Source organism: Ovis canadensis, chromosome 21 (genome assembly GCF_042477335.2).
Source record: "Ovis canadensis isolate MfBH-ARS-UI-01 breed Bighorn chromosome 21, ARS-UI_OviCan_v2, whole genome shotgun sequence".
In the NCBI taxonomy this organism is placed as follows: domain Eukaryota; kingdom Metazoa; phylum Chordata; class Mammalia; order Artiodactyla; family Bovidae; genus Ovis; species Ovis canadensis.
In genome coordinates this window covers 40,635,381-40,659,152 of record NC_091265.1, presented here as the reverse complement: position 1 = coordinate 40,659,152, position 23,772 = coordinate 40,635,381, and the positions used below count along the sequence as shown (strand labels likewise).

General features: G+C 48.0%; 1 protein-coding gene across 7 annotated transcripts in view; it reads left to right on the top strand.

Moving 5' to 3' along the window:
• Positions 1-23,772, top strand: part of NAV2 (neuron navigator 2) — a 426,264-nt gene that overhangs the window by 376,386 nt on the left and 26,106 nt on the right. For all 7 annotated transcript variants that reach the window (XM_069565338.1, XM_069565336.1, XM_069565339.1 and 4 more), the window contains 9 exons: positions 2,634-2,657; positions 2,776-2,850; positions 7,259-7,342; positions 7,720-7,831; positions 10,954-11,099; positions 13,810-13,982; positions 20,817-20,970; positions 21,834-21,996; positions 22,700-22,800. In XM_069565338.1, the coding sequence (XP_069421439.1) occupies positions 2,634-2,657; positions 2,776-2,850; positions 7,259-7,342; positions 7,720-7,831; positions 10,954-11,099; positions 13,810-13,982; positions 20,817-20,970; positions 21,834-21,996; positions 22,700-22,800 (1,032 nt within the window). The remainder of the gene's footprint in view (positions 1-2,633; positions 2,658-2,775; positions 2,851-7,258; positions 7,343-7,719; positions 7,832-10,953; positions 11,100-13,809; positions 13,983-20,816; positions 20,971-21,833; positions 21,997-22,699; positions 22,801-23,772) is intronic.

Sequence of the window (23,772 nt, the reverse complement as noted above, 5' to 3'; positions counted from 1 at the left end):
AGTTCGTATTTGTTGTCTAGAAAGAAATCTTTGGAGTCTGTTATGTTGCCACCAACTCAGACCAAAGAGTCTGTTTAATACCCTGGTGTTTTAAAGGCTCTTATTGGATGATAACATGCTTCCCCCCTGCCCCCCACCGAAATCTCTAATTCTTAGATGCTCAAGAATGTTCATTCTGGCTGAAATTTGCCTGTAATTTTAATTACAAAGGAAAGAAAAGACAGCCTGATGCTAAACAAATGCCATAGAGAGGTCATGGCCAGCTCTCAGAATACAAAAAAATTACGGAGGGCACATCTGGCACAGACTTGCTTTCTTGATCAGTAGGGAGCGGCAGCTGAGTTCCCAGGGGAACTGCCCAGTAGAGGCTCCGAGGCCCAGAGCTTTACTCAGAGTTCCCAGATGCACAGAAGTGCGGCAGCAGTTGGGGGCAAGATACAAAACGCACGATTTCTCCAGGGTGCTATTGAGAACCCTGGGCCCAACCCCAGAGACAGGTGGGCGCAGGGACAGACGGTGGTAGCAGCCTGAGCAAAGAGCATTAGTCCTGCTGATAGAAGTGCTTAGAAGTTGGGCTGGTCCTCTGTGGATGGTTCAGCCTGCTAACAGACCTCCCACTCGCCTCCCAAATGTTAGATAGCTGTGACGCTATCACCATTCACTTTTCTCCTTTGGATCAGACTCAGAAGCCAGGGCCTTGTTTCTGGAAGGCCTCCAGGAGAATGTCACTGTAGTCAAAGAGCCAGGAGTATGTGCTGGTTAAGATCATAAGCTCTGGAGCCAGACTACCTTGGATCCAATCCCAGTTCCACCACTTATCAGCTGTCACCATGGGCAAATTATATTAGTACCTTCTCAAAGGGTTGTTACGAGGATTCAATGAATAATAAATGTCAAGTGCTTGGAACTGCCTTTGCCATATAGTAAGTGTTTAGTAAAATGCTACTTATTATTACCTGAATGTAAACAACAGGAGACAGGAGGGACTTGGTCATGTTCACAGCTGTATCCCAGATTATTAAAACGGTGCTTGACACGTAGTTGGAAATCAATAAATATTCAATAGGTAGTCGTGGTGGGGATGAATTGATGGACAGGCAGACAGACAGACAAAGAGGGATGCTGAGTAGTATCAGAGAGGGAAGAGTAAGCAGTGAGGACATCTCCCAACCTTCTGAAAGCATGTCTTAGATAAGGAGATTGTCCAGCTGTGTGACTTTAGGCAAGATACCTAACCTCTCTGAACCTCAAAAGGAATGCCATCCTACTTTGTGGACTTACTGCAAGGATTAACTAACTTGGTCACAGTGTACCTAAAAATTAGTTGCTGCTGTTAGGAATCAGCCTGGAGAGAGGGTCTTCTGGGGTAGGATCACAAGTGGGGAGCAAGGTATGAGGGGCAGTCAGGCCGGCTACCCACTTGTCCCAGCTGATGGTTATAGGCAACTGCAGGGCCTGGTGAGTGATACCCCTCTGCGTTCTAACTGAGAGGAGGAGACACCAGAGTCAGATGCTGATCTTTAAGAGTAATGGGTTTGCCACTAGTGAAACTGGATGATGACACACACAGAGGACTCAGGACATAACAGAGTCTTTACTGATTTTCACTCACCTACCTGGCTGCTCTACCCCAAGGAAGTACAAATGGTGGCATGTAGAGAGAAGGCCATTGGACACTTCCAACATTTCCAAGAAAGCCTATGTTGGAGGTTGTGGGTTTCTTCTTATATGGGCCCCTACAGAAACTCCAGAAGAGAGAAAGAATGGTTCCCCTTGCAATAGGTTCCCCCCAACCCATGTGGGCTCCCACTATGGGAAGAGATAAGTAGCTTGTAGTCTCTGGCTGGTGATTGCTGTGTCATCACAGACCCAGGGCCCCGGATGGAAGGTTTTTCCAGTAAGAGAGTCTATAGGCTTCGTTCTTACTCCCCAGGGTCACAGGTAACTGGGGGCTCCAGATGGAACAGCAGGAATGTGCCAGCCGTCTTCCTTCTTATAAGCTGGGGAGTCTCCAGGCTGGCCGATGGGGCCTCCCAGTCCCCTTCACTTCTAGAGCCTTCCTGCCCTGCTACTGTTTCTGCTTCAGTGCCCTAGGGAGATGAGAGGGAGGAATAAAATGGGGCAGAATTAACCTATGAGCTGTCCTCCCTGCCTCCCAGGTAGGATCGCCAGATTAAATATAGAATGCCCAATTAAATTTGAAATTCAGATAAACAACAAATAATTTTTTAGTATAAGTGTGTTCTCACTGTTGCATGGAACATACTTAAAAGAGAAAAAAATCTAACTGGGTGCCCTGTTCTTTTTTTTTTTTTTAATTTGCTAAATCTGGCAACTCTTCCCCTGGCTTATCCTCTTCTCATCACCCCTTCTCCCTGCCGTCATCTCCATGTGGGAGCAGGGGACTGCTCACAATCAATATAGCCAGAGTATTTCCTAATTCTTCCTAATTTCTTAAAATCATACATGGTTTGTATTTGGCCTTTCTGATTGGTCACATGAACTGAACCGGTTTATTTAGAGAAGTCCATTGGAAGAGAAGCTAATAATCTTTAAGACTGCTGCAAGTGTCCAAATATGGCCCTCCAGTTGTTCCTCAACTGGTCTAATTTCGTCTATGTTTTTCTTTACAGCCAGAAGAAAAATGCCAGTCAGAGGTAAGGAACATTTTGCTAGTTGGATTTCTTCCGTCTTTCCCTATGGTCAGTTCTTTCTCCCAGCTCATCCTGGAAGTGGACTCCCAAAGCAAGTAACTCTGTTCCTTGTCATCTTTAGATTCGCAAACTACGGCGGGAACTGGATGCCTCCCAAGAAAAAGTTTCTGCTTTGACCACCCAGCTGACAGCAAATGTGAGTATAGACCCAGAGCGGTAGCCATGGCTGCCTCGGAGCATTATAGAGGCAGTGGTGTAACGAAAGAGACACAGGGTTTGGTATTGAGGGTGTGCGTGTCAGCTCTGACACTTACTGGCTCTGTGCTTTGGGCAGATCCTTTCACTTCTGAGCCTGCCTTTGCTCCTCAGTGCTCTGGGAGATGATAATACTTAGCTCTCAGGGGTGTAATGTGATCAGTACCTGAAATAGATTGAGTGCTCAGAACGGTTCATTTTCCTTTCTCTTTCTGGAAATTTTCATCTTAAGAGAGAGAAAGAAGAAAATCTACGACTCCACAATAAATGGCTGACTGCTCTGTAATTATTATATAATATACACAATTACGTGTTCAGGAGGCACTGCCAACCAGCATTCAATTCAGCAGCTGTTTAAGTGCCAACTATGCCCCGGGCAATGTGGGTTCAACAGCAAAGCAAGCATAATCACTGTCATCTTAGTGTTCTTTCTGTGGTACAGCAGAGAGACAAAACAGTTTTGCGATGACATGATAGCTGTTATGATAGCAATAAAGGGAGATGGTTGTGGGAATACTTGAGAGGAATGCCTAGATCAGTTTTGATGGGGCTGGGAGAAGTCAGGAAAGGCTTCCTGGAGGAGGTTACATCTTAAGATTGCTGGGTAGGGGAGGATGCATGGGAAGGACAGCATTCTAACCAAAGAGAGTAATTTGTGCAAAAGCCCAAGGTGAAGATGTTGCTGCATTTGGAAACTGTAAGAAGCTCAGTGTGATTAGAATCTATGGCGTGTATGTGGGGGAAGAGGGCTGGGGTGGAAGGGAGAAAGAAGTGGGAATGAGGGCAGTGTGGAAGAAGGGCAAAGGTCAGGGCACATCATGAGCACACTCATCTGTTAGGTGGTTAAGTTAGCTTCCTAACTGTGGTGTGGTTACAGGATTTGCGGGGTCAGAGTAGAGGCAGAGATCTCCTACCACATCAGACCAGTCTGTTAAGGTGGCAGGGCACCTAAGTTGTCAGGGCTGCAGCTCAGAGGCAGAGCCTGAGGTTTTTGAAGGTGCTGAGATGCCTCAGAGGCAGGGCTTCCTGCTTGGGAGCACACCACCAGTCTAGGACCATAGATTGTGAGTGTGAGCCCGTCAGAAAGCCACCTGCGTGATCCCAGCATGCTGTTAAAATGAAAAGCAAAAAGCTTGTCTTCTTTGGACCAGGACTGTAATTAGTAAATATCTGGAGCTTTTGCCCATGTAATTCCTGGTTTGAGCCTGAGTCTTCTAGAGGAAACTTTCCATTTCATTTTAAAGTCTGCACATGAAGTACCTAGCAGAGTACTTGACCTTAATTATAGGCTCAGTAATTGCTGACTACTCTGAACTATTCATTCTCCTGTGCTTTCTTACATTTCTGGAAATCTCTGCTTCCCCTCCCCCCTTTTTTTTGCCTTTCCCCCAAAACCCTAGTATACTAGGCTACTGTGTGTTTTTTTTTAATCTTTCTTTATTTTCTTAACTTTTTTCTCTATTACTGTATCCTAAAAGATCAGAAATTTGGAACTTCCCTGGTGGTCTAGTGGCTAAGCCTTCATGCTCCCAATGCAGGTGGCCCGGGTTCAATCCCCGGTCAGGGAACCAAACTGGATCCTGCATGCTGCGACTAAGACCTGGTGAAGCCAAATAAATAAATAAATACAAAGAAAAAAGATCAGAAATTGATGTTAGATCTGGAATTTGAGGTTTAGAGTCTTTTTCGAAGACTGAGACATCATCAATTACTGAGCCAGGGGTCTCCTTGAAACACATGAGGTTTGACAGCAAGTGATTTGGAAATACTGTCCTTATTAAGAACTACAGCTATCAATGACTGCCCCTTACTAATTGAAAAATAGTAATTTGTGTATCAAAGAACTTGATTAACTCCTCCAGTGACCTCATGCTGCCTCCAAGGGACCTTTCACTAGGCCATTTGGAACTCTCCTCTCTGATCCAGAAGAGTAAGAGTGAGATCCCTCACATTATTATTATTTCACTAATCCATTTTGCTCCTCATAAAAGCCACTGAATCCCATATTGTTTTAAAGTAAATATTTAGTCTTGCCACACACCACCGGCAGTGCTAACGTGTTTTACTGTCTGCCATCTTTCTCGCAGGCCAAGCCGTGTTTGTTTTTTCTAGGGCACACTACTCAAAGCCACCTTCTCTGGGTGTTTTTATACTGCTTGTGTTTGTTTTCCCTGGGAATGTGAGAATGCTGCTTGCTGAGAAGGCTGTTGCGCGGCTCTGAACCAGCCTCTTGGCCCGTATTTTCATAATTGAGACCGTGACTCAGTCCTTTTGCTCACCAGCAAAATGCGATCCTCTGGTTCTTTGGAGCACATGTGGTTTCTTCTTCAGTTTGCAAAAACACTCTCTCGATAAGCAGTCTTCGTGGGCTCAGGTTTTTGCTTTTGTTTTTAAACGAATAGAAAGTTTTCATGCCCACAAATAGAATCTTGGGTGGCAGTCAAACGAGGAATCAAAATAAATGGAAATTCAGGCATTTAAATTTGACCTTGTCATTCCTTTGAAGTGCCAGGGTAGCAGTCAACTTGTTCACCTCCATGCCCTGACTGTCTCCAATCTGGTTGGCTTTTGTCCCTGCCACATTCTCCAGGGCAGACTGAAGCATATCACTTTATTTTACAATGCAAAGGCATTTTCTCAGTTTTTTGTGAGGGAGGGCACGCAATCAGAAAGAAGCTGGCCAGGCCATTTAACCTTTGTTCGACAAGTGCTCACGTCCCCTGCCAGCTCCTACGGCCAATGGGAAAGAGGCTCAACAGTTGGTCCTAGAGGTGTCTTACCCTCAGTCTCCCTGTTCCATGAAGTCCAGTAAGAGGCCTCCCACTCACCCCTCAAGTCTCTCCTCCCTAGTCTGAGATGTGTGCTGATCCTGACCCCCTTAGAGCCTAGGGTGATGGCTCCTCTCCCACCCTTGTCTTCTTCACTCTATGCATCTATCACGTTTGTCTGGAGAATTTTCCAGAACCATCAGGTCTCACTTCTCCCAAGACTCAGGTACCTTGCCGGTCCTTCTGGTTCCTCCCGTGACCTTCTGTGTATCTACCCACCCCGCTCCTAGGACCTTTTCTTCATCTCTCTACACCTGTGTTCTCAGAATATCTGTTCCCAAACCCCATCTGTTCCCCACAGGCTCTAGTCATGCCTGTGTTTTGCAGTTCCTTAGCAGCTTATAGATCATTTTCAACCACATTGCGTCAGTCGGTACTCAGAATCACCCTGGGAGGAACAGAGATGCGGCTCCCATTTTATAGATGAAGCAACTGAGGCCTGCAGGGTTAGATGACTTATCCATTCTTTATCCTTGGTTTTAACAATATTATCAGGATCCTCAGTCAACTCACTGCTCTCTCACCTACTGCTCTATGGAAGAAGTTTTAGGGACACAGAGTTGCATCTTGCCCTTGAAGAGGGTTGCAAAGAAAGGGGCAGACAAGGAAACATCACATCTCTCAATTCTAAGATACACTTTTTTTTTTCATGTTCCTAACATCTCTTAAAATTGGATGCATATTTCAACTATAATTGGCAGCATTTTTAAAGCTGTCTTTGTAATATATAGGATAATGGCGTGTCTGATGCTGTCTTCTACAGAGATACATGAAAGTGCAGGGGAGCCCCAGAGAAAGTCCTCACTCCAGGGGGAACAGGGAGCAGGTTCTCTGAGGTGGTAGCAGATGGGCCTTTTGGCGGCTTTTTGTTAACCAGGATTATAACAGGCAACATCTGCCAACCACTTTGTTCGTCCATTCTGTAAACATGCTCACTGTGAGCCTCTACTGTGAGCTTGGTGCCTGTGGAACGAAAGGTATCCTGCAGTGTAGTAAATTAGTGATCCCGTGTGTGTGTGTCTGTGTGTGTGTGTCTGTGTGTGTGTGTCTGTGTGTGTCTGTGTGTCTGTGTGTCTGTGTGTCTGTGTGTGTCTGTGGCGTTGGAGAATGTGAAAGGCTAGAGTAACCAGATCCCAGAGAGTGGTGGGGAGTGGGGGCTCAAGAGGCTGAAGAAGTCGACAGGGGCTCACCCACGTGTCCCCAGTAAGATTTCCATCTTTAAGACCCAGCACTCTTAAGGCACGCCTGCCTTGCAAGGTGGGTTTCCCAGCTGGCTTAGTGGTAAAGAATCAGCCTGCCAAACAGGAGACATGGGTTTGATCCCTGTTTCAGGAAGACCTCTTGGAGGAGGAAATGGCAACTTGCTCCAGTATTCCTGCCTGGAAAAGCTTGTAGACAGAGGAGCCTGGCAGGCTATAGTCCATGGGGTCGCAAAGAATTGGACACGACCTAGCAACTAAACAGCAGCAGCAAACCTTGCAAGATAATGTAACTGCAGGGAAATGTGTCTTTCCCCTCCAGGCTCACCTCGTGGCAGCCTTTGAGCAGAGTCTTGGAAACATGACCATCAGGCTCCAGAGCTTAACCATGACGGCTGAGCAGAAGGTAAAACAGGATGCTTCTTCCCTCCCTGCTTAGAATTAACAAACCTAAAAGCATGATCCGGTTTTATTCCAGGAAATTGTATAGATTGTAGTGTGCTTGTTGGACTATTGGAATTGAATCTGAAAGAACAGAATTTATTGAGTGAAAATATGACTTGGACGGAGTGATGGTAACTGCGCTGGCAACAGATCTTAGTCCTGTTTGCTGTCCTGTGCTCACAGACGCCTGTTGAAAACTGATCCAGGCTAACGTTTGTGACAAAGGTTTCCTGCAGCTCCTTCATTCTCTCCTCGCCTCTAAGCTGATGCTAAGCTGACTTCAGTTGAACTCAGTACAGAATGATTTGGGGATGACCAGTCTTTTTTTCTGTTCCTCAGGATTCAGAACTGAATGAGTTAAGAAAAACCATTGAGCTGCTGAAGAAACAGAACGCAGCTGCCCAGGCTGCCATTAATGGAGTCATTAACACCCCGGAGCTCAATTGCAAAGGTAGAGGAAGGGAAACAGCTTTCAGTCTGGCGACCTGCCTGCCCTGAGGATCCCTCCCCTGACAATATATGATGCAGCCGCCCTCCTAGAGGGCGGGAGTCTGTGTCAGTTGGACAGGGCTTAGAAGACACTGCATCCAGTTAATGATGGCTTCTAGGAAGAGAGCTGTTCTGGCTTGTCCTCTTCTCTGGTATATCTCAAAATGGAAGATGTCTCTCTCTTGACCAAGTATCAGAGTATTCCACAGCCTTAATTTCACTAATGTTTTGATATTTACAGACTGACCTGTTGTTGTTGTTAAGTTGCTCAGTCCTGTCCTACTCTTTGCAACCCCATGGACTGCAGCACTCCAGGCTTCCCTGTCCTGTACCATCTCCCAGAGTTTGCTTAAACTCCTGTCCACTGAGTCAGTGATGCCATCCAACCATATCGTCCTCTTTTGTCCCCTTCTCCTCCTGCCTTCAATCTTTCTCAGCATCAGGGTCTTTTCCAATGTGTTGGCTCTTGGCATCATGTGGCCAAGGGATTAGAGCTTCAGCATCAGTCCTTTCAATGAATATTCAGGACTAATTCTCTTTATGATTGACTGGTTTGATCTCCTTGCTGTCCAAGGGAATCACAAGAGTCTTCTCTAGCACCACAGTTCAAAGGCATCAATTCTTTGGCACTCAGCCTTTTTTATTGTCCAGCTCTCACATCTATACATGGCTACTGGAAAAACCATAGCTTTGATTATATGGACCTTTGTCAGCAAAGTAATAGCTCTGCTTTTTAATACACTGTTTAGGTTGATCATTGCTTTTCTTCCAAGGAGCAAGTGTCTTTTAATTTCATGACTGCAGTCACCATCTGCAGTGATTTTGGAGCCCAAGGAAATGAAGCCTGTCACTGTTTCCATTGTCTCCCCATCTATTTGCCATGATGTGATGGGACCAGATGCCATGATCGTCGTTTTTTGTATGTTGAGTTTTAAGTCAGCTTTTTCACTCTCCTCTTTCACTTTTGTCAAGAGGCTCTTCAGTTCCTCTTCACTTCCTGCCATAAGGGTGGTATCATCTGCATATCTGAGATTATTGATATTTCTCCTGGCAATCTTAATTCCAGCTTGTGCTTCATTTCCAGCTTGTGCTTCATCCAGCCCGGCATTTTGCATGATGTACTCTACATATAAGTTAAATAAGCAGGGTGACAATATACAACCTTGACATACTGCTTTCCCAATTTTGAACCAGTCTGTTGTTCCATGTCCAGTTCTAACTGTTGCTTCTTGATCTGCATACAGGTTTCTCAGCAGGCAGGTAAGGTGGTCTGGTATTCTCATCTCTTTAAGAATTTTCTACTGTTTGTTGTGATCTACACAGTCAGACTTTAGCATAGTCAATGAAGCAGAAGTAGATGTTTTTCTGAAATTCTCTTGCTTTTTCTATGATCCAGCGGATGTTGGCAATTTGATCTCTGATTCTTCTGCCTTTCCTAAATCCGGCTTGTACATCTGGAAGTTCTTGGTTCACATACTGTTGAAGCCTAGCTTGGAGGATTTTGAGCATTACTTTGCTAGTGTGTGAAATGTGTTCAATTGTGAAGTAGTTTGAACATTCTTTGGCATTGCCTTTGGGATAGGAATGAAAACTGACCTTTTCTAGTCCTGTGGCCACTGCTGAGTTTTCCAAATTTGCTGGCATATTGAGTGCAGCACTTTCAAATCATTATCTTTTAGGATTTGCAATAGCTCAGCTGGAATTCCATCACCTCCTCTAGCTTTGTTTGTAGTGATGCTTCTTAAGGCCTGCTTGACTTCACATGCCAGGATATCTGGCTCTATGTGAGTGATCACACCATCATGTTTATCTGGGTCGTGAAGAACTTTTTTGTATAGTTCTTCTGTGTATTCTTGCCACCTCTTCTTAATATCTCCTGCTTCAATTAAGTCCATACCATTTCTGTCCTTTATTGTGCCCATCTTTGCATGAAATGTTCCCTTGGTATCTCTAATTTTCTTAAAGAGATCTCTAGTCTTTCCCATTCTACTGTTTTCCTCTATTTCTTTGCATTCACTTAAGAAGACTTTCTTATTTCTCTTTGCTGTTCTCTGGTACTCTGCCTACTGACGTGGGGCTGCCTAAAATGGGTTAATCCCTCATTTGTCCCGGGAAACATTTTGGAAGGAATTGCTTTGTCCTTATGTATGTTACTTGCGGTGGTGGGGGAAAATGTGGGCATGAGGAGTTACATCAAAAATGAAATGAAGAGTACTGATAGGTGATAGAGCCAATACTTATGGAACATTCACTGTGTTCTGAGCACTACACTCAGTGTTTTAATGATTTCATTAACCCGTTTTCTGTCCACAACATGCTTATGAGGGCGATGCTGGTCCTCCCTCCACATTGTACTGAAGGGAATAATGAGTTTTAGAGCCGATGATCCCAACCTGAGGCCACTGAGTGTAAGAAACAGAAATGGGACGAGAACCCACGTCTGCCCCTGAAACCAGTGCTCTAAAGAGAGAGCTGTTGGTGTCGTCTTGTGCTTGTGGGGAACACTGTCTGCAAGGTTTATTTTGGTCTCACTGCTTTTGGGGGCAGTGTTATTTCTGGTACCACTGTCAGCTCAGCTGGCAGGCCTCCTGGAAAGTGAGGCTAGGGGTGACGTGAGAAGGATTGATAAGAGCTGGCCAGGCAGAACAGAGGGAGAAGAGCATCCCAGGAAGAGAGAATAGTAGCTGTCAGGCAGTGAGAGGACATGGGCATGGCATGTCCAAGGGCATGAAAAAGCTGGTGCAGCAGGAGCAGAGACAGCAAAGGAGGCGCTCACAATGCAAATGACTACTGCCAGCTTGGGGACACACTGTCGTGTCTAAAGCTCAAGAGAGCAGGTGTGGGGGAGTTGTCGCTGAGCCTCCCCTGACTTCTATTGGGCAAAATGAAAAGAGTTCACCTTTAACTGATCAAAGAGGGCATGCCACCTACTCAAGGACCTTAAACCCAGTATTTGGGAACAGCAGGTGAGGTCTAATGGGAAATAGCTAGTAGTCCCTGGGTGTGTGAATTTGGGTGTAAATCCTGGGGCAAAGGAAGGGGCAAAGTCAGCAGCTCCTGATGCCTTGGATCTTGGGTCTCCAGGCAACGGAACCTCCCAGGCCACAGACCTCCGCATCCGCAGGCAGCACTCCTCCGACAGCGTCTCCAGCATCAACAGCGCCACCAGCCACTCCAGTGTGGGCAGCAACATAGAGACCGATTCAAAGAAGAAGAAGAGAAAGAACTGGGTGAGTGTGCCTCCAAAGACTCTTGTGCCAGAGTCAGAGTTGGTCTTGGAAATAGTGCGCCCCAGATATAAAGCTCTTAACTTCACAGCATAGACCCTTGGGAGTCAGTCCAGTGAAGTGGCTTGTGGACAGATTTCTACTAAAAGTCTGTTGTACTCAGCCAAGCACTAGGATTCATGAAATAACCACCTCCTTATAGTTGTACTGTCTCACGAGACTTTATGTGAAGCACTCATCTTTCATTTCATATGCGTCATTTCTTCCTCATCACAGGCTGGCCACAAAGTTCCAGATACTAGACCAGGGCTACTATTACGTGGTTTTTTTCCCTTGGTTCCAAAGTATTTTTTGGAGTGTGTATCACTGGCCATCCCATCATTAACCATAGTCCTTATCTACTTATTTACATGATTGCCTATGAGAGCATTAAATCACCCACCCTTCTCTTTAAAATGTTTTTGACCCTTTGCTGAAAGTAAAAGTTTCATGAAGTGGTTGTTAGCAGTTAGTGAGTGGTTGAATTGGGAGGGGGGCGGAGGTCATAACTCAAAACAGCAAATTTAATAGAAGTCTCCCATACAGTGTTTCTCCATGTTTCCGTAATTCCCTCCAGCTACTTGACTTGCTGTACAATGGCCTCTTGAACAGTTTTTCCCATTCTTCATGGAAAATGCCACTGTCCTCTCCCCACTCAATTTTCAGTTCTGCTGACCGGCTGTGGAGTTCTGTTTAACATTCACTGCTCCCCGACTTCAGTGCAGGGACACCCCAGGTTGATCTGAACTTGGCCAGGACGCACAGAGCCCCATTTGTCAATGCTCACAGCATCATGTGTTCATAGGAGCTTCAGTGTCTGCATTCATTCCATATACTTCTCATTCATTTTGTGTTATCTTGGATGGGTGGCGAGGTCCAGTGATGGAAGAGTTGAGGAGTCACTCATGTTGATTATTAATGACTTGCATTGGAGGCAAGCGGAAAGGCCAGTTCCGGGTGATTCTCTCATCTTTCTGATTAAGTCTTTCCTTATATTACTGATGGCTTTTAGTCAACTCATTTGCTGTGACTTAAATAAGATTAACTCAAGTTTTGTTTCTAATATGCTGTTGCTAAATATAATCTGATTTGATTGTCAAAGTGATGAGAGAATTATTTTCTATGAAAAAATGTGACTATCCTTTTTTATTAATTAAGGAAATAAAACTTAATGTTTTTAAGACAGCTTTTGGTTATCAGTGCCATTGGGGAGGATGGCCAATAGGCATCCTCAGTTAATCCCAAAGGTCAATGTTGCCTGATCATTGTAAGCTCCTCCTTTACCTGGCATCTTACCAGAGGTTGAGCAAGGATTTAGGTTGATGTGTGCAGATCCTTCTGTTTCGCTGACTACTCTCTGGAAATATGACTGGAAGTAGGAAATGGGAGAGAAATGGGATCCAGACTCGACCACGAGCTGGATGTGCAGTTTGTTACGGGTGAAACTTTGATAGGAGAAAATTCTCATTATTTCTGAATGGCTCGTTTTCTGAATTTCACAGTGGTTAAGGAAACTCCCAGAATGTGTTTTCAGAAGGGGAAAAAAAAAAAAACTTTAGAAGAAGAAATTTACTTTCTAAAAGAACGTTTTCAAGATGAAGCTGTATTTCTTGGTCCTAGGAAACTATGTTCTTATCATGGCTTTCAGAGAAATCATACTTTTAATTTTTTTATGTTCTCAGAATTTTCAGATCCATTTCATGGTTTGGGGAATTTGTGATATACCAGTTCCTTTTTCCCAATGTGGTTAAAACATTTCTTTTAAATTTTTTTTTTTGGAGCAAGGAGCGACATGGCTAATCTTCTGCTTTTACTATGTGTATAGAAGGATAGTAGGAGCTCCTTAAGTACATATGTTAGAGCGCTATGCAGCCATGTTGGGACTGGTGCAGCAATGAAGCTACCCTTGCTGAGAAAAGACATGCTTAAAAAAGGAAAAAAAGACTTAGAGATGACTGATTAGAGGCGGGAAAGAGTAGGAGTGTAGGAAGATGGGGCAGTCATTTCAGCCAGACAAAGAAGCTTGTAGAGCTTAGATTGTAGGCACCTCCAGACACACTCTTCCTCTCCTTCCATAATTGGAGAAGCTAGCTCTTAAGCTTTGAAAGATCCCTGGTCCTACCAGACACCTCCTCTCTGTATGGTGTTTATTATGAGCCATGCCATGTCTGAAAAGTCCAAAGCTTTCCCTGTCTCTGGCTTTCTCTGTTAAAAATGTGTCTTTTTTCCTCCCCCTTCCCCATTTTTGCTTGCGTTTTCTCTGGCAGGTCAATGAGGTAAGCAAGACCCACGTGAATATCAGATACCAAGCTAACCCATCCACTGATATGACTAACCTCACCCGCATCCGTCACCGTGTCTGAGCACCCCGCTTTGTTGCCGTGTCACCCTCTCCTCCCCACATCATCTGCTGAGCCAGGCTCTGTCTTGCTGTTGGCATCTAGTCTTGACCCAAGAGTAGGCATGGAATGTCACCCACAGGACCAGTCCCCTGAGCTGTCAACACCAGATAACTCTTCTTCCCTTAATGCACTGATTCAAGAGAGCTGTGGGGAACCTTTTCCGTGGCCGGGAGGAGAGCGCGGGAGAAGGAATTTGCTCTTCTGCATGTCTGTTTGCTGAGGCCTGAGGGGTGGGCCCGGCATCTGCCAGCCTGATAGTCTTGTGTATTCAGTTACGCAGCTCCTTCAAGCAAGCCTTCGGGAAGAAGAAGTCCCCCAAGTCAGCGTCCTCCCATTCAGACATTGAGGAGATGACGGATTCTTCTCTGCCTTCCTCACCGAAGCTACCACACAATGGATCCACGGGCTCCACTCCCCTGCTGCGAAACTCTCACTCCAGTTCTCTGTAAGTCTGTCTGCTGGGGTCACTGTGGTCATCTTTGGCCCCTGAGAGCTCTCTCCAACAGGAATGGCGAGGAGTCCTGTTACGCTCTCTCTGCTCCTTGGGGTCCTTTGTGTCTTGCATTCATGGGACTCTGCATGTTCTTTCCATGTTTTAGGACTGGAAAGTTTTTTGTTCTGCTGGCATCGGTGTGGATAATTAGCTGGCTGGTCTTCGGCAAGTGGTTTAACCTCTCTTTGTTTCCATTTCTGTCTCAAACTGGGACAGTGGTTGTCTCCTTATCCTGTCGTAAGGATTGAACAGATAAGTAGATGTGAAAAGCTGCAGCCGGTATGCTCTGTTGGGGGGACGATGGTATAAGTGTTGGCAGTTTGGGCTGAAATTCTGGTTCATTTGGGTGGCAGGGCTGAGAGAGTTTACACTTTTCTTCTTGGATCAGAATTTAGTGTTGACTCTTTCTCTAACTAAGGTCAGCACTCAAAAGCTAGAGGTTTAAAAAATAGAGTGATTCAGTGACCATTCTCTTTACCAAAGTGTTCTATATTTCGTAGCATGATTGAATACCCTGAACTCTTCCCGTTGATTGTAAATGAGTCAGTTTGTACAGAGCTCTTTGGGAACACAGCTGGTTGAGTGAGACAGGCGATTGCTCACTTGGCCTTGGCTTAGGTGCCGTTCCCCTTGACACCGAGTTACATAGAAAGGAAGAGTCATCTGCTCTTGCCCAGACAAGCGCCCGTGGTTTCCACTGAGCACCCACTCGTCATTGTTCCGTCAGCGCGCAGGGAGACACGTCTGTGTCCCATCTCAAAACACGAGGCCCAGACTTTGGAGGCAAGAAGCTTGGTCAGGAATGGCTTGGGACAGACAGGCGGGGACCCGGGTATCTGCTCAGAAGGCAGCTCAGCTGACTCCCTGCAGCAGCGAGAGAGATTGCCCCTGCCCCACGGGACTAAGTTCCTTCAGAGCCTTTGGTATCACCAGGCAAGAAAAGGAAGAACTGGCGCTCAAGCGGGCTGCAAGGGCAGTTCCCATGAGACGAGACAGTGCCTGGGAGAAGCGGACCACTGCGGTTGGGGTCAGATCAGCCAGCAAGCTAGGGTTTGGGGGTGGGGAGTGGACACCTGAGTGAGGTGGTGGACACCTCAGTTTCCTCACTGGTGAAAGAGGGATGAGTTCCAGCTACGTCACTGGATTCTCGCAAGGGGGGAGTCACATCCCTTGCATGCACGGCTACCTCCTTCCTGTCTCAGGAGGCCAAGGCTGTGGGGCCACCCCCGAGCCCACTCAGCCAGCCAGCCCGCCCACAGAAGACAGCAGCCTGCACCAGCATCCCAAGCCCAGCTCACCAGACGGGTGCAGGAAATGCAGGTGAGAGGGTGAGCCAGGACTAGCCCATTGCCTGCTCAGACCACACGGAAGACAGGCAGTGGGAGTAAAGAGGCAGAGTTTAGGGCCCTGACTTTTATTTATGAACACACCCTCCGTGAAGAATGGTCTCCATTTTACATAAATCAGCGGCCCCTCTTCCCTTGGTGGGGGGTGCCCTGGCAAGAAGGTGAGGACGGGTACTTCCGTTCTGGGCGAAGGTGTAAGCCCGAGCAGCAGAAGGGAGAGGAGCGCGGAGGGCTGGACTGTGGCTTCTGCCCAGCACCCTGTGTGCTGGCATGTGGGTTAAACCAGTTCTCTGGAGCACGGTCCCGTCTGCCCTGCAGGGTGCCCAGGAGGCGCATAAAGGGCCAGCTGCCTGTGGCTCGCCTGCCGTCATCCCGGTTCAGTTGTTTCCTGAGCAGGAGAATAGAAGACCCCTCATCTGCTCTTTATAGGTTGATACAGACTTCTCATACGTCAGCCTGTGTGAGCAGGACATTGTTCGAGATGGTTCTGGAGACACCAAAGAGGATGTTAGCCCGATTCCCACCGCTGAGGTTTAGGGCCCGTGGGGATATGACACAGTGGAGCTGATTCCACTCTTGGGGTCTGCTCTGTGCCAGGTAGCATTCTTGGCTCCGGCGACAGCAGTGTGTCAGAGAGTCAAGTCCCTACTCCCTTGTAGACCCCATGGGTCAGGGGGTGAGATGGTTGTTAAACATGGAAAGCTGGATAAATGAGAACTGGACAGTGCGAAGGGTTCACGCTGGGAACTGAAACAGTGTGTTGGGATGCAGAGGACCTTGACAGCAGCTGCAGACAGCTGGCCCGGAAAGGCCCCTCTGAGGAGGTGATGTTTCAGCCAAGACCTGTGTGCCAGGAGGGATCCCTGGTTAGTTCTTGTTGGTAACGCTTTGACAGACTCAATCCCAAAGTACAGAGGCTTTACCCGTGGCTATCGATCGCTGCTTCCCTCCAGATCTAACACGGACATCTGTCTTGAGCAGGCGGCCTGCCCCGTGGTGATGCTGGCCCCCAGGCTCCGCCTGTCCTGTGGGCCCATGTCCTCAGTGTGTCCAGCCTCAGGCAGGGAGGGGACAGAGTGGGACTCCTGCAGGCGGCTGGGGTGCACCGGGCCTCTTCCCACTGACCGCTGAGCAGGGCTTACGACCTGGGAGGCTGCTGCTGCTAAGTCGCTTCAGTCATGTCCAACTCTGTGCAACCCCATAGACGGCAGCCCAGCAGACTCCCCCATCCCTGGGATTCTCCAGGCAAGAACACTGGAGTGGGTTGCCATCTTCTTCTCCAATGCACGAAAGTGAAAAGTGAAAGTGAAGTTGCTCAGTCGTGTCCGACTCTTAGGGACCCTATGGACTGCAGCCCACCAGGCTCCTCTGTCCATGGGATTTTCTAGGCAAGAGTACTGGAGTAGGGTGCCACTGCCTTCTCCACGACCTGGGAGGGGAGAAGTGAAATGAGTGTGCCCGGTGGGGTGGAGGTGGGGGGCCTCAGTGAACATGTAGCTGACTCCGCCTCCCAGCCAGCAGGGCGGCTTTCCTGGTGGGACCTGGAACCAGGCCTGGTGTGTCTGAGAAGCTGGGTATGGCCAGCGCGGCTGCCGCATTGCGGGCATGTGGAAAGTGGTGGGGAAGGGGGTGGCACCAGTCTAGAACACGTGAGGCTTTGAAGCTGTAGGTGAGTCTGCATCTGATTTCCCGTGTGTTGGGGAGACCTTGGAGAGTTTTCAGCACGAACGTGAGATTGTCTAAATTAACAGCTCACAAGTGGAGTGTGAGGAGGGAGACTGCGGCGGAGGCTGACAACATGCTCCCCTCACTGCCCAGCCCCCGCTACCCCCAGGTGCTCTGGACTGCTTTGTTGTTTGAACTCGCCACTCACGGTCACCATCCCTGGGCCTTTGCCCTTTCTGTGCCCTCTGCCTGGCACAAGCAGCTCAGTGTTACCCTATCAGCAAGGCCCGGCCCAGGCACCTCGTGTGAAACCACATCTGCCACCAGCCAGCACTCCCAACAGCCCCCTTCCGTGTTTTATTTTTTCACCATTGTAGATGTCACCACCTGTTATGGAGCATCTTCTTGGTTATTTCTTCTTTGCCCCAATTCTCCAGTCTCCAGGTGAAGCTCCATGTAGTTAGGTACCCTGTTGGTTTTGCAGGCATTCGGATATTAGGTGGAATGAGTAATTGATGCTAATTGTGAGTCCTGAGTGGACTTAGGATATATTCTGAAAGGAAAGCTGATAGCACCTTGTGATGGGGCATGTGAAGGGAAGAGAAGAAGAAATGTTGAATATTCCTAGATTTGCAACTTGAGGACTTAGGAGTGTGGAGGTATTGTTTCTGGGATGGGTGAAAGACACACACTGGGCCAGGAGGGGACCGGGAGCTGCGTGAGGTGTGAGATGCCCAGGAGACACCCCTGTGGAAATGCCAGCCAGCCTGGAGTTCCTAAAGGTTGAGATTTGGGAAACATGAGCTCACAGGTGGTTCAAAAGCTGGGAAACTGGAGGGATCCTCTAAGGAACTGAATAGACATAGGGGAGAGACAGGGGGACAAGGACTGAGTTCTGGGACTCTCAGATATTTGACGTTCGGGAGGAGAAAGTAAAGCAGCCAGCGAGGTGAGTGGAAACCCAGGGGCAGAGAGAAGAGTCCATTTGGAGGAGGGAGGAGTAACTGGGCCAGAAGCTGCCAGGCAGCCAAGCGCGTCGAGGGTGGCGGCGATGTGCTCAGCCTGTGCAACTCCCGGAGCCCAGAGCCAGAGTGCTCCCTCCAAACCCAAACCACTTTCCCCAGAGGGACTGGGCGGGGCCCACTCTTGGCTCGGTAGCCCTTTCCTGACATTCCACAGCATCCGCGCACACTGGAGATGTTTGTTTTGGGTCTGGTTTTCCAAAGGGTGGGCAGAGAGCAAATGGTTCTTTCCAGCCTTGAAGGGTTTGTAAGAATGTGCAGATCTAGACATGAGAGGGCGTTCAAAGAAGATCCCAAAGGCAGAGGAGTCGGAGCTCAGAAAAGTTCCTACAACGTGGGCGGAAGAAATGGCCATGTGGGAAGGCAGTGTTTCCCACACTTGGGGTGTGTAAAATTAGGTATGCCCCCAACCCTGCTTCCTGGGCAAGACGGCAGGAATATGCTGGCATTAAGTGTTAGGGGCAGAGTAGGAAAAATTAATATCAAGTTGCTTCAGTAAGCGGTTCACAGAGGGGACGAGCGTGTGTTGAGTGCCTGCAGGATATAGTTCTGGAGCGTGGCCCTGGGGTTAAGTAGACCCACCAGATTTCTTTGTGCTTCTCACATCTTTAGTAGGCATGTCAATTGCTTTATGCCTCCCTCTTCTGAAAACGGAAATAACTGTAGCACCTTTTCCTGAAGTTGGTAGTATACGTAGTCCATTCAGTAGTACACTGCAGATGCCCAGTGCAGTGGTCTATGTATTCAGTAGCTGTTATGTGGGGGTCAGTGTGATCAGATGCAACAGACGAGAATCCTGGTCCTAGAGGAGTCAGCAGTCATGTAGGGAGTGATTATCGATGACACAGCAGAAGTCTAGGGTAGGCAGGAACCAGGGGAAGCATCTGGTGTGGGCAGTGGGCGCAGGGACTGCCCACTTGGTTGGGGCTCATTTTCAGCATCATCTCTGAGTTGTAGGACACGCCCCCTGGGCAGTCTTGCCATGCTGTGTTTCTGAGAAGTGACCGATTTGGGGGTGGTAGAGGGGGGCTCATGGGGGGCCTTGAACTCTTGGTAGGGTTACTCGTAGCAGACTTACTTTCTTTGTAAAGTTATTGTTTGGCCAAGCTTCACAGAGTAGCGCATGTGATAAATTCCACAAAGCGGGTGCCAAGGAAATGTTGTCTCTCTTTGCTGAGAAAGCTTTCTGGGGAGAAGCACAGACCATGTGAAGGAGACTGGAGCAAAATGCCTTGCCATGTGACAGACAGACAGTGCGAACCAAAGCCGATTGTTCTTTGCAGTGACCTGGAATCTTCGAGTTTGGATGAGACAGGGTTTGGCTAAGACCAGAGTGTCACAGTGGAATTTTGTTCAGACTTTACACTCCATTTAAACCAGGAAACCATAGTCCTCTCAAGAATGAAGCAGTTTTTCCAAGTTCCCCTTGAAAACCTCCCAAACCAAAAAAATATATGTATATTATATATATGCAACTATATAGTTAAACCCTACAAAACCACAGTCACAGAGAGCTGGGAGAGGGTGGCAGTGGGCAGAGGGGGAGGATATGATTTCTAAAGACATTACTGTCTCTCTAACCCAAATCTGTCTTAGCCCTAAATCTGTTGGCCCCAAATCTGTTTCTCACAAGTATGAAACGGGAATAATTAGGAGATTTTCAAGGGTCTGTTGGAGGTCTCAGATTTTTGAAGTGAAGTTTTATTGGCTGCTGACAACTTTTTAAAAGGAAGTGGTTTTGTATCTCTCGAAACAGTTCAGGGTGCTGGTCAAGAAAACAACCACAGAAAGATTTGCCTGTTCAGGTGTTAAATTTTTCTTCTAGTCCTTTCTGTCTCCCAGATACAACGGCGTCTCTTTTAACAGTGATCACGGGCCTCCTGTTTGGCAATTAACATGCCCACTCCCTCTCTCCGTTTCACAGGTCAGGTTTGGTTTGGTCACATCCAGTGCTTGGGTCCTGGAGAGAGGGCTCGCATGATTATTTCTGCAGACCACATGCTCACTATGTCATTCAGAGATAATCAGCTTCAGCTTTGTGACTTTCTGAACTTGGGTGTTTTGTTTTTTTTTTCTTTTTTGTTTTCAGTCCAAGAAATGTCCAAGCTTTCTCTTCTGGATCACCCTGCACCTCAGCTCCTATCATTGAAATCAACAGAACCTTTTCTAAATTGAACTGTCTTTTCTAACACTGCATTTCATCACTACTCTTATGATCTCCCAGTTTGTGCTGACTTGCCAGGTAGTGGAAGGACAGACCTCAATAATTAAATAAGGAACCCAGCCTGGAAGCACCACCTCTTAAAACAGGGACTGTGAAGTCTGTGAATTTCAGGTGCTTTTGCTATTGTCACTTCCGGGAAGCTATTGTCTCTTCCAGGAAGCTTCCCTCATAGCTCAGCTGGTAAAGAATCTGCCTGCAATGCAGGAGACCCCAGTTTGATCCCTGGGTTGGGAAGATCCCCTGGAGAAGGGAAAGGCTACCCACTCCAGTATTTGGCCTGGAGAATTCCATGGACTGTATAGGCCATGGGGTTGCAAAGAGCTGGACACAACTGAGCGACTTTCACTTTCACTTCCGGGAAGCACCAGGGAGTTGGATATACGGGGTCCTTTGCCGTCTGAGCCACCAGGGAAGCCCCTTTTATACAGGATTACTCCTGAGCAAACCTGATGATGGAGTAGTGGTCGGGGGCAACTCAGAGGAGCTGCACTCAGCGCTGCCTTGGTCAGCAGCACCTCTCTTTCCCTAGCATTTCGGAGTGCATGGACAGCGAAGCTGAGACGGTCATGCAGCTTCGAAACGAGCTGAGAGACAAGGAGATGAAGCTGACCGACATCCGCCTGGAAGCCCTCAGCTCTGCCCACCAGCTGGACCAGCTGCGGGAGGCCATGAACCGGATGCAGGTGAGCCCCAGGCTGCAGGGGAGGAGCTGTTCCCGCCACGCTCCCAGCCGCCCCCCCCCCCCCCCAGCCTTCTGCACTTCCGAGTTGGACCCTTCGCCCAAGGCTCAGCCTTATGCCTCTTCCTCTGCCAAGCCCTTTCGAGTCCTGCAGCTGGGAGTGTTAGTGCGGTGCCCTCTTCTGAATCCCTATAGATTTGCTCTGTCCCCAGCTCCTCTCACCTTCTGATGCAGACTGAAGGCATCTGCATCTTCGGAGCTATTCTCTTTTGCATCCGTTCCTCTGGATGTGTGAGCACCAGTGCTTAACACACAGTAGGTCCTTCACAAATACAGAGTAAAAGACCCCTATGGGTTCTACCAAATCAGACCTCAACTGGAGAGCAGTGTTTCCCAAAGGGGGTTCCATGGAACACTCATTCCACGAGAGTCTGTGTGAAAAGAAAGCTCCTTGATCAAATTTGTTTGAGAGATACTGTACACTGTGTGCGCCTCTCAGACTCATAATGCATACCAGCTCGTTAAAGGCCCTGAGATATCAAGTCCTGCAGTAAAGGCCTAGGTTGAGAAAGCCGGAGGTTTCCAGACTTCTTAGATATGAATTCTTCCACCTACCACCCATACTCTGGGAAAGATTTCTGAGGTCTTTGTCAAAGGCGGCCAGCTCTCAGTCCTTCCCCTGCCAGAGAGGCCTTCTGTATACAGCAAAGGAACCACGTTGAACAGTGTCTCTGAGAGTGTAACTTACTGTACCTCGGCCAGGATGCGCATTTGATCCCTGCAGGGAACTTTCAAATTCCTCCTCCAGAAAAGGCTTGGTCACAGTATATTGGCCCAGCGAGTGAGTTTCTGCCTTCCCATTTACAGAGTGAAATAGAGAAGCTGAAGGCTGAGAATGACCGGCTGAAGTCAGAGTCTCAAGGCAGTGGCTGCAGCCGGGCGCCCTCCCAGGTGTCCCTGTCCGCCTCCCCCAGGCAATCCCTGGGGCTCTCCCAGCACAGCCTGAATCTCGCTGAGTCCAGCAGCCTGGGTGAGTGGTGTCACAGCGCCTGCAGTTGGCCCTCTGGTCTCTAAGCAGGAGCCCCAAGATGAGCAGGTCAGCAGATCAAATGGAGAAGCAGAGGCGTGTGTGCACTTAGGGTGTGTGTATGTGTGTATGTGGGTGTGCGTCTGCTACCAACATGAGCCCAGCCGTTAGACTGCTGTCATGCTTTGCTCCAGTGCCCCGAGATCTCCAAGCCGTGAGCTTGGATCCCCTCGCCCACCATGCTGAGTTGTGTTTGATCCATTTTAAGAGGCTGACGTGCAAGCTGTATGCTGCCTACCACCCCCTCATGGTAAATGGTCCCACCTGGGATGATGGCTTGGTTTATGACCTTCCTGCCTTGGGGCTGGATTCTAGGCTGGCTGGATAATTAGCGAGCGCCATCTAAGTTTTCTTTGTAAGCCTCCCGAGGCTGACGCTTTTGATTTCTTATCCATGAGGCTGCTCTTGCTATCGTTCTGGTTGAGTCTCCCTCGCACTTCCATTCAGCAAGGTGCATCGTCAGCCCGCTGGCTCCTTGGTTGGCCCGCTGTTGGTTCTGTGGTTGCACTCTCCATGCTGCCCCTCCCCTGCCCCTGCACGGCGACACCCGGTCTATCCTGCTGCTGCGCCAACCAGCAGCAGGGGTGTCGGGAGGCCGGCTTCGCTGTCCCATGTGCCTAAGGCTGTTGATGTTTTCCATTCGCAGACATGTTGCTGGATGACGCTGGTGAATGCTCGGCTCGGAAGGAAGGAGGCAGGCATGTTAAGATAGTTGTCAGCTTTCAGGAGGAAATGAAGTGGAAGGAGGTTAGTTGGATCCCTTACCCTGCTCAGCCTGCCCCTTCCCCAGGTAGAACTGCCTAGCGTAGTGATCCATCATCACGCCCATCATCTCGGAGCCTGGGGTGACTTAGAAATAGTACTAATGCTTTCCCTAACTAACCCTAAATCCCCAGCAGCATTTTGATACCACAAACGTGAACAAACGGCCCTTCCCTATCTCTCGTGTTTGGAAAATTTATAAAGAGTCCTTAAAATTGGTCCAGGTTGCCCTACTTTTAAGTATCTAACTAAACATTAACATCAGTCAGAAATGGCTTTTCTGAATTTAGTATGTTCCCAAAACTCTTCAAAGGCAGCTAAGCACATTTAGCACAGAAGGTACAGAAATCAGCTGACCAAATTCAGCTGACCAAGAGCACCAGTTTTATCTAATCGTCAGAGGTTGCTGACCAAGTAGACCCTGGGAGACAGAGGTAGCCAAGCCCAGGAGCACACAGGTGCTAGCAGTGGAGATGGTGGGACATCCTGATTTGCTGAAGCTGGGGCATCTGAGTTTTATGTTCTCTTCCAGGGTCCAGAGGTCATATCCTCATCAGACTGTTCTAGGGTGGGGGGCAGGGGTTGATAATCAAAGTTGATTTTTAGTCATTATTTAAATCCAAATGATGCTGGGAATGACCACCTCTCACATAAGTGAGAGGCCTCATGAGCCTCTAATGCAAGTCCCTTGAAGTTTTTGCTTGCTTATTATTTCTGAGTGTTTTAGCCAACATACTATTAAAAGCTCTGAGATCTTGGGAGCCCAAAGCGGCCATCAGAACACAGCATCTCTAGCCAGACTTCTCTGCCAGAGGATTCCACGTGTGGCTGGCCATCTAGTCTCACTGAAGAGGGGGGCTGCTAGAGGGTCTGAGCATCATCTAGTTTAGAAAGATCCAATAAACAACTCCATTTTCAGAGCTCGGCTGGTAGAGTGGTAGAAGTCATTCTTATAAC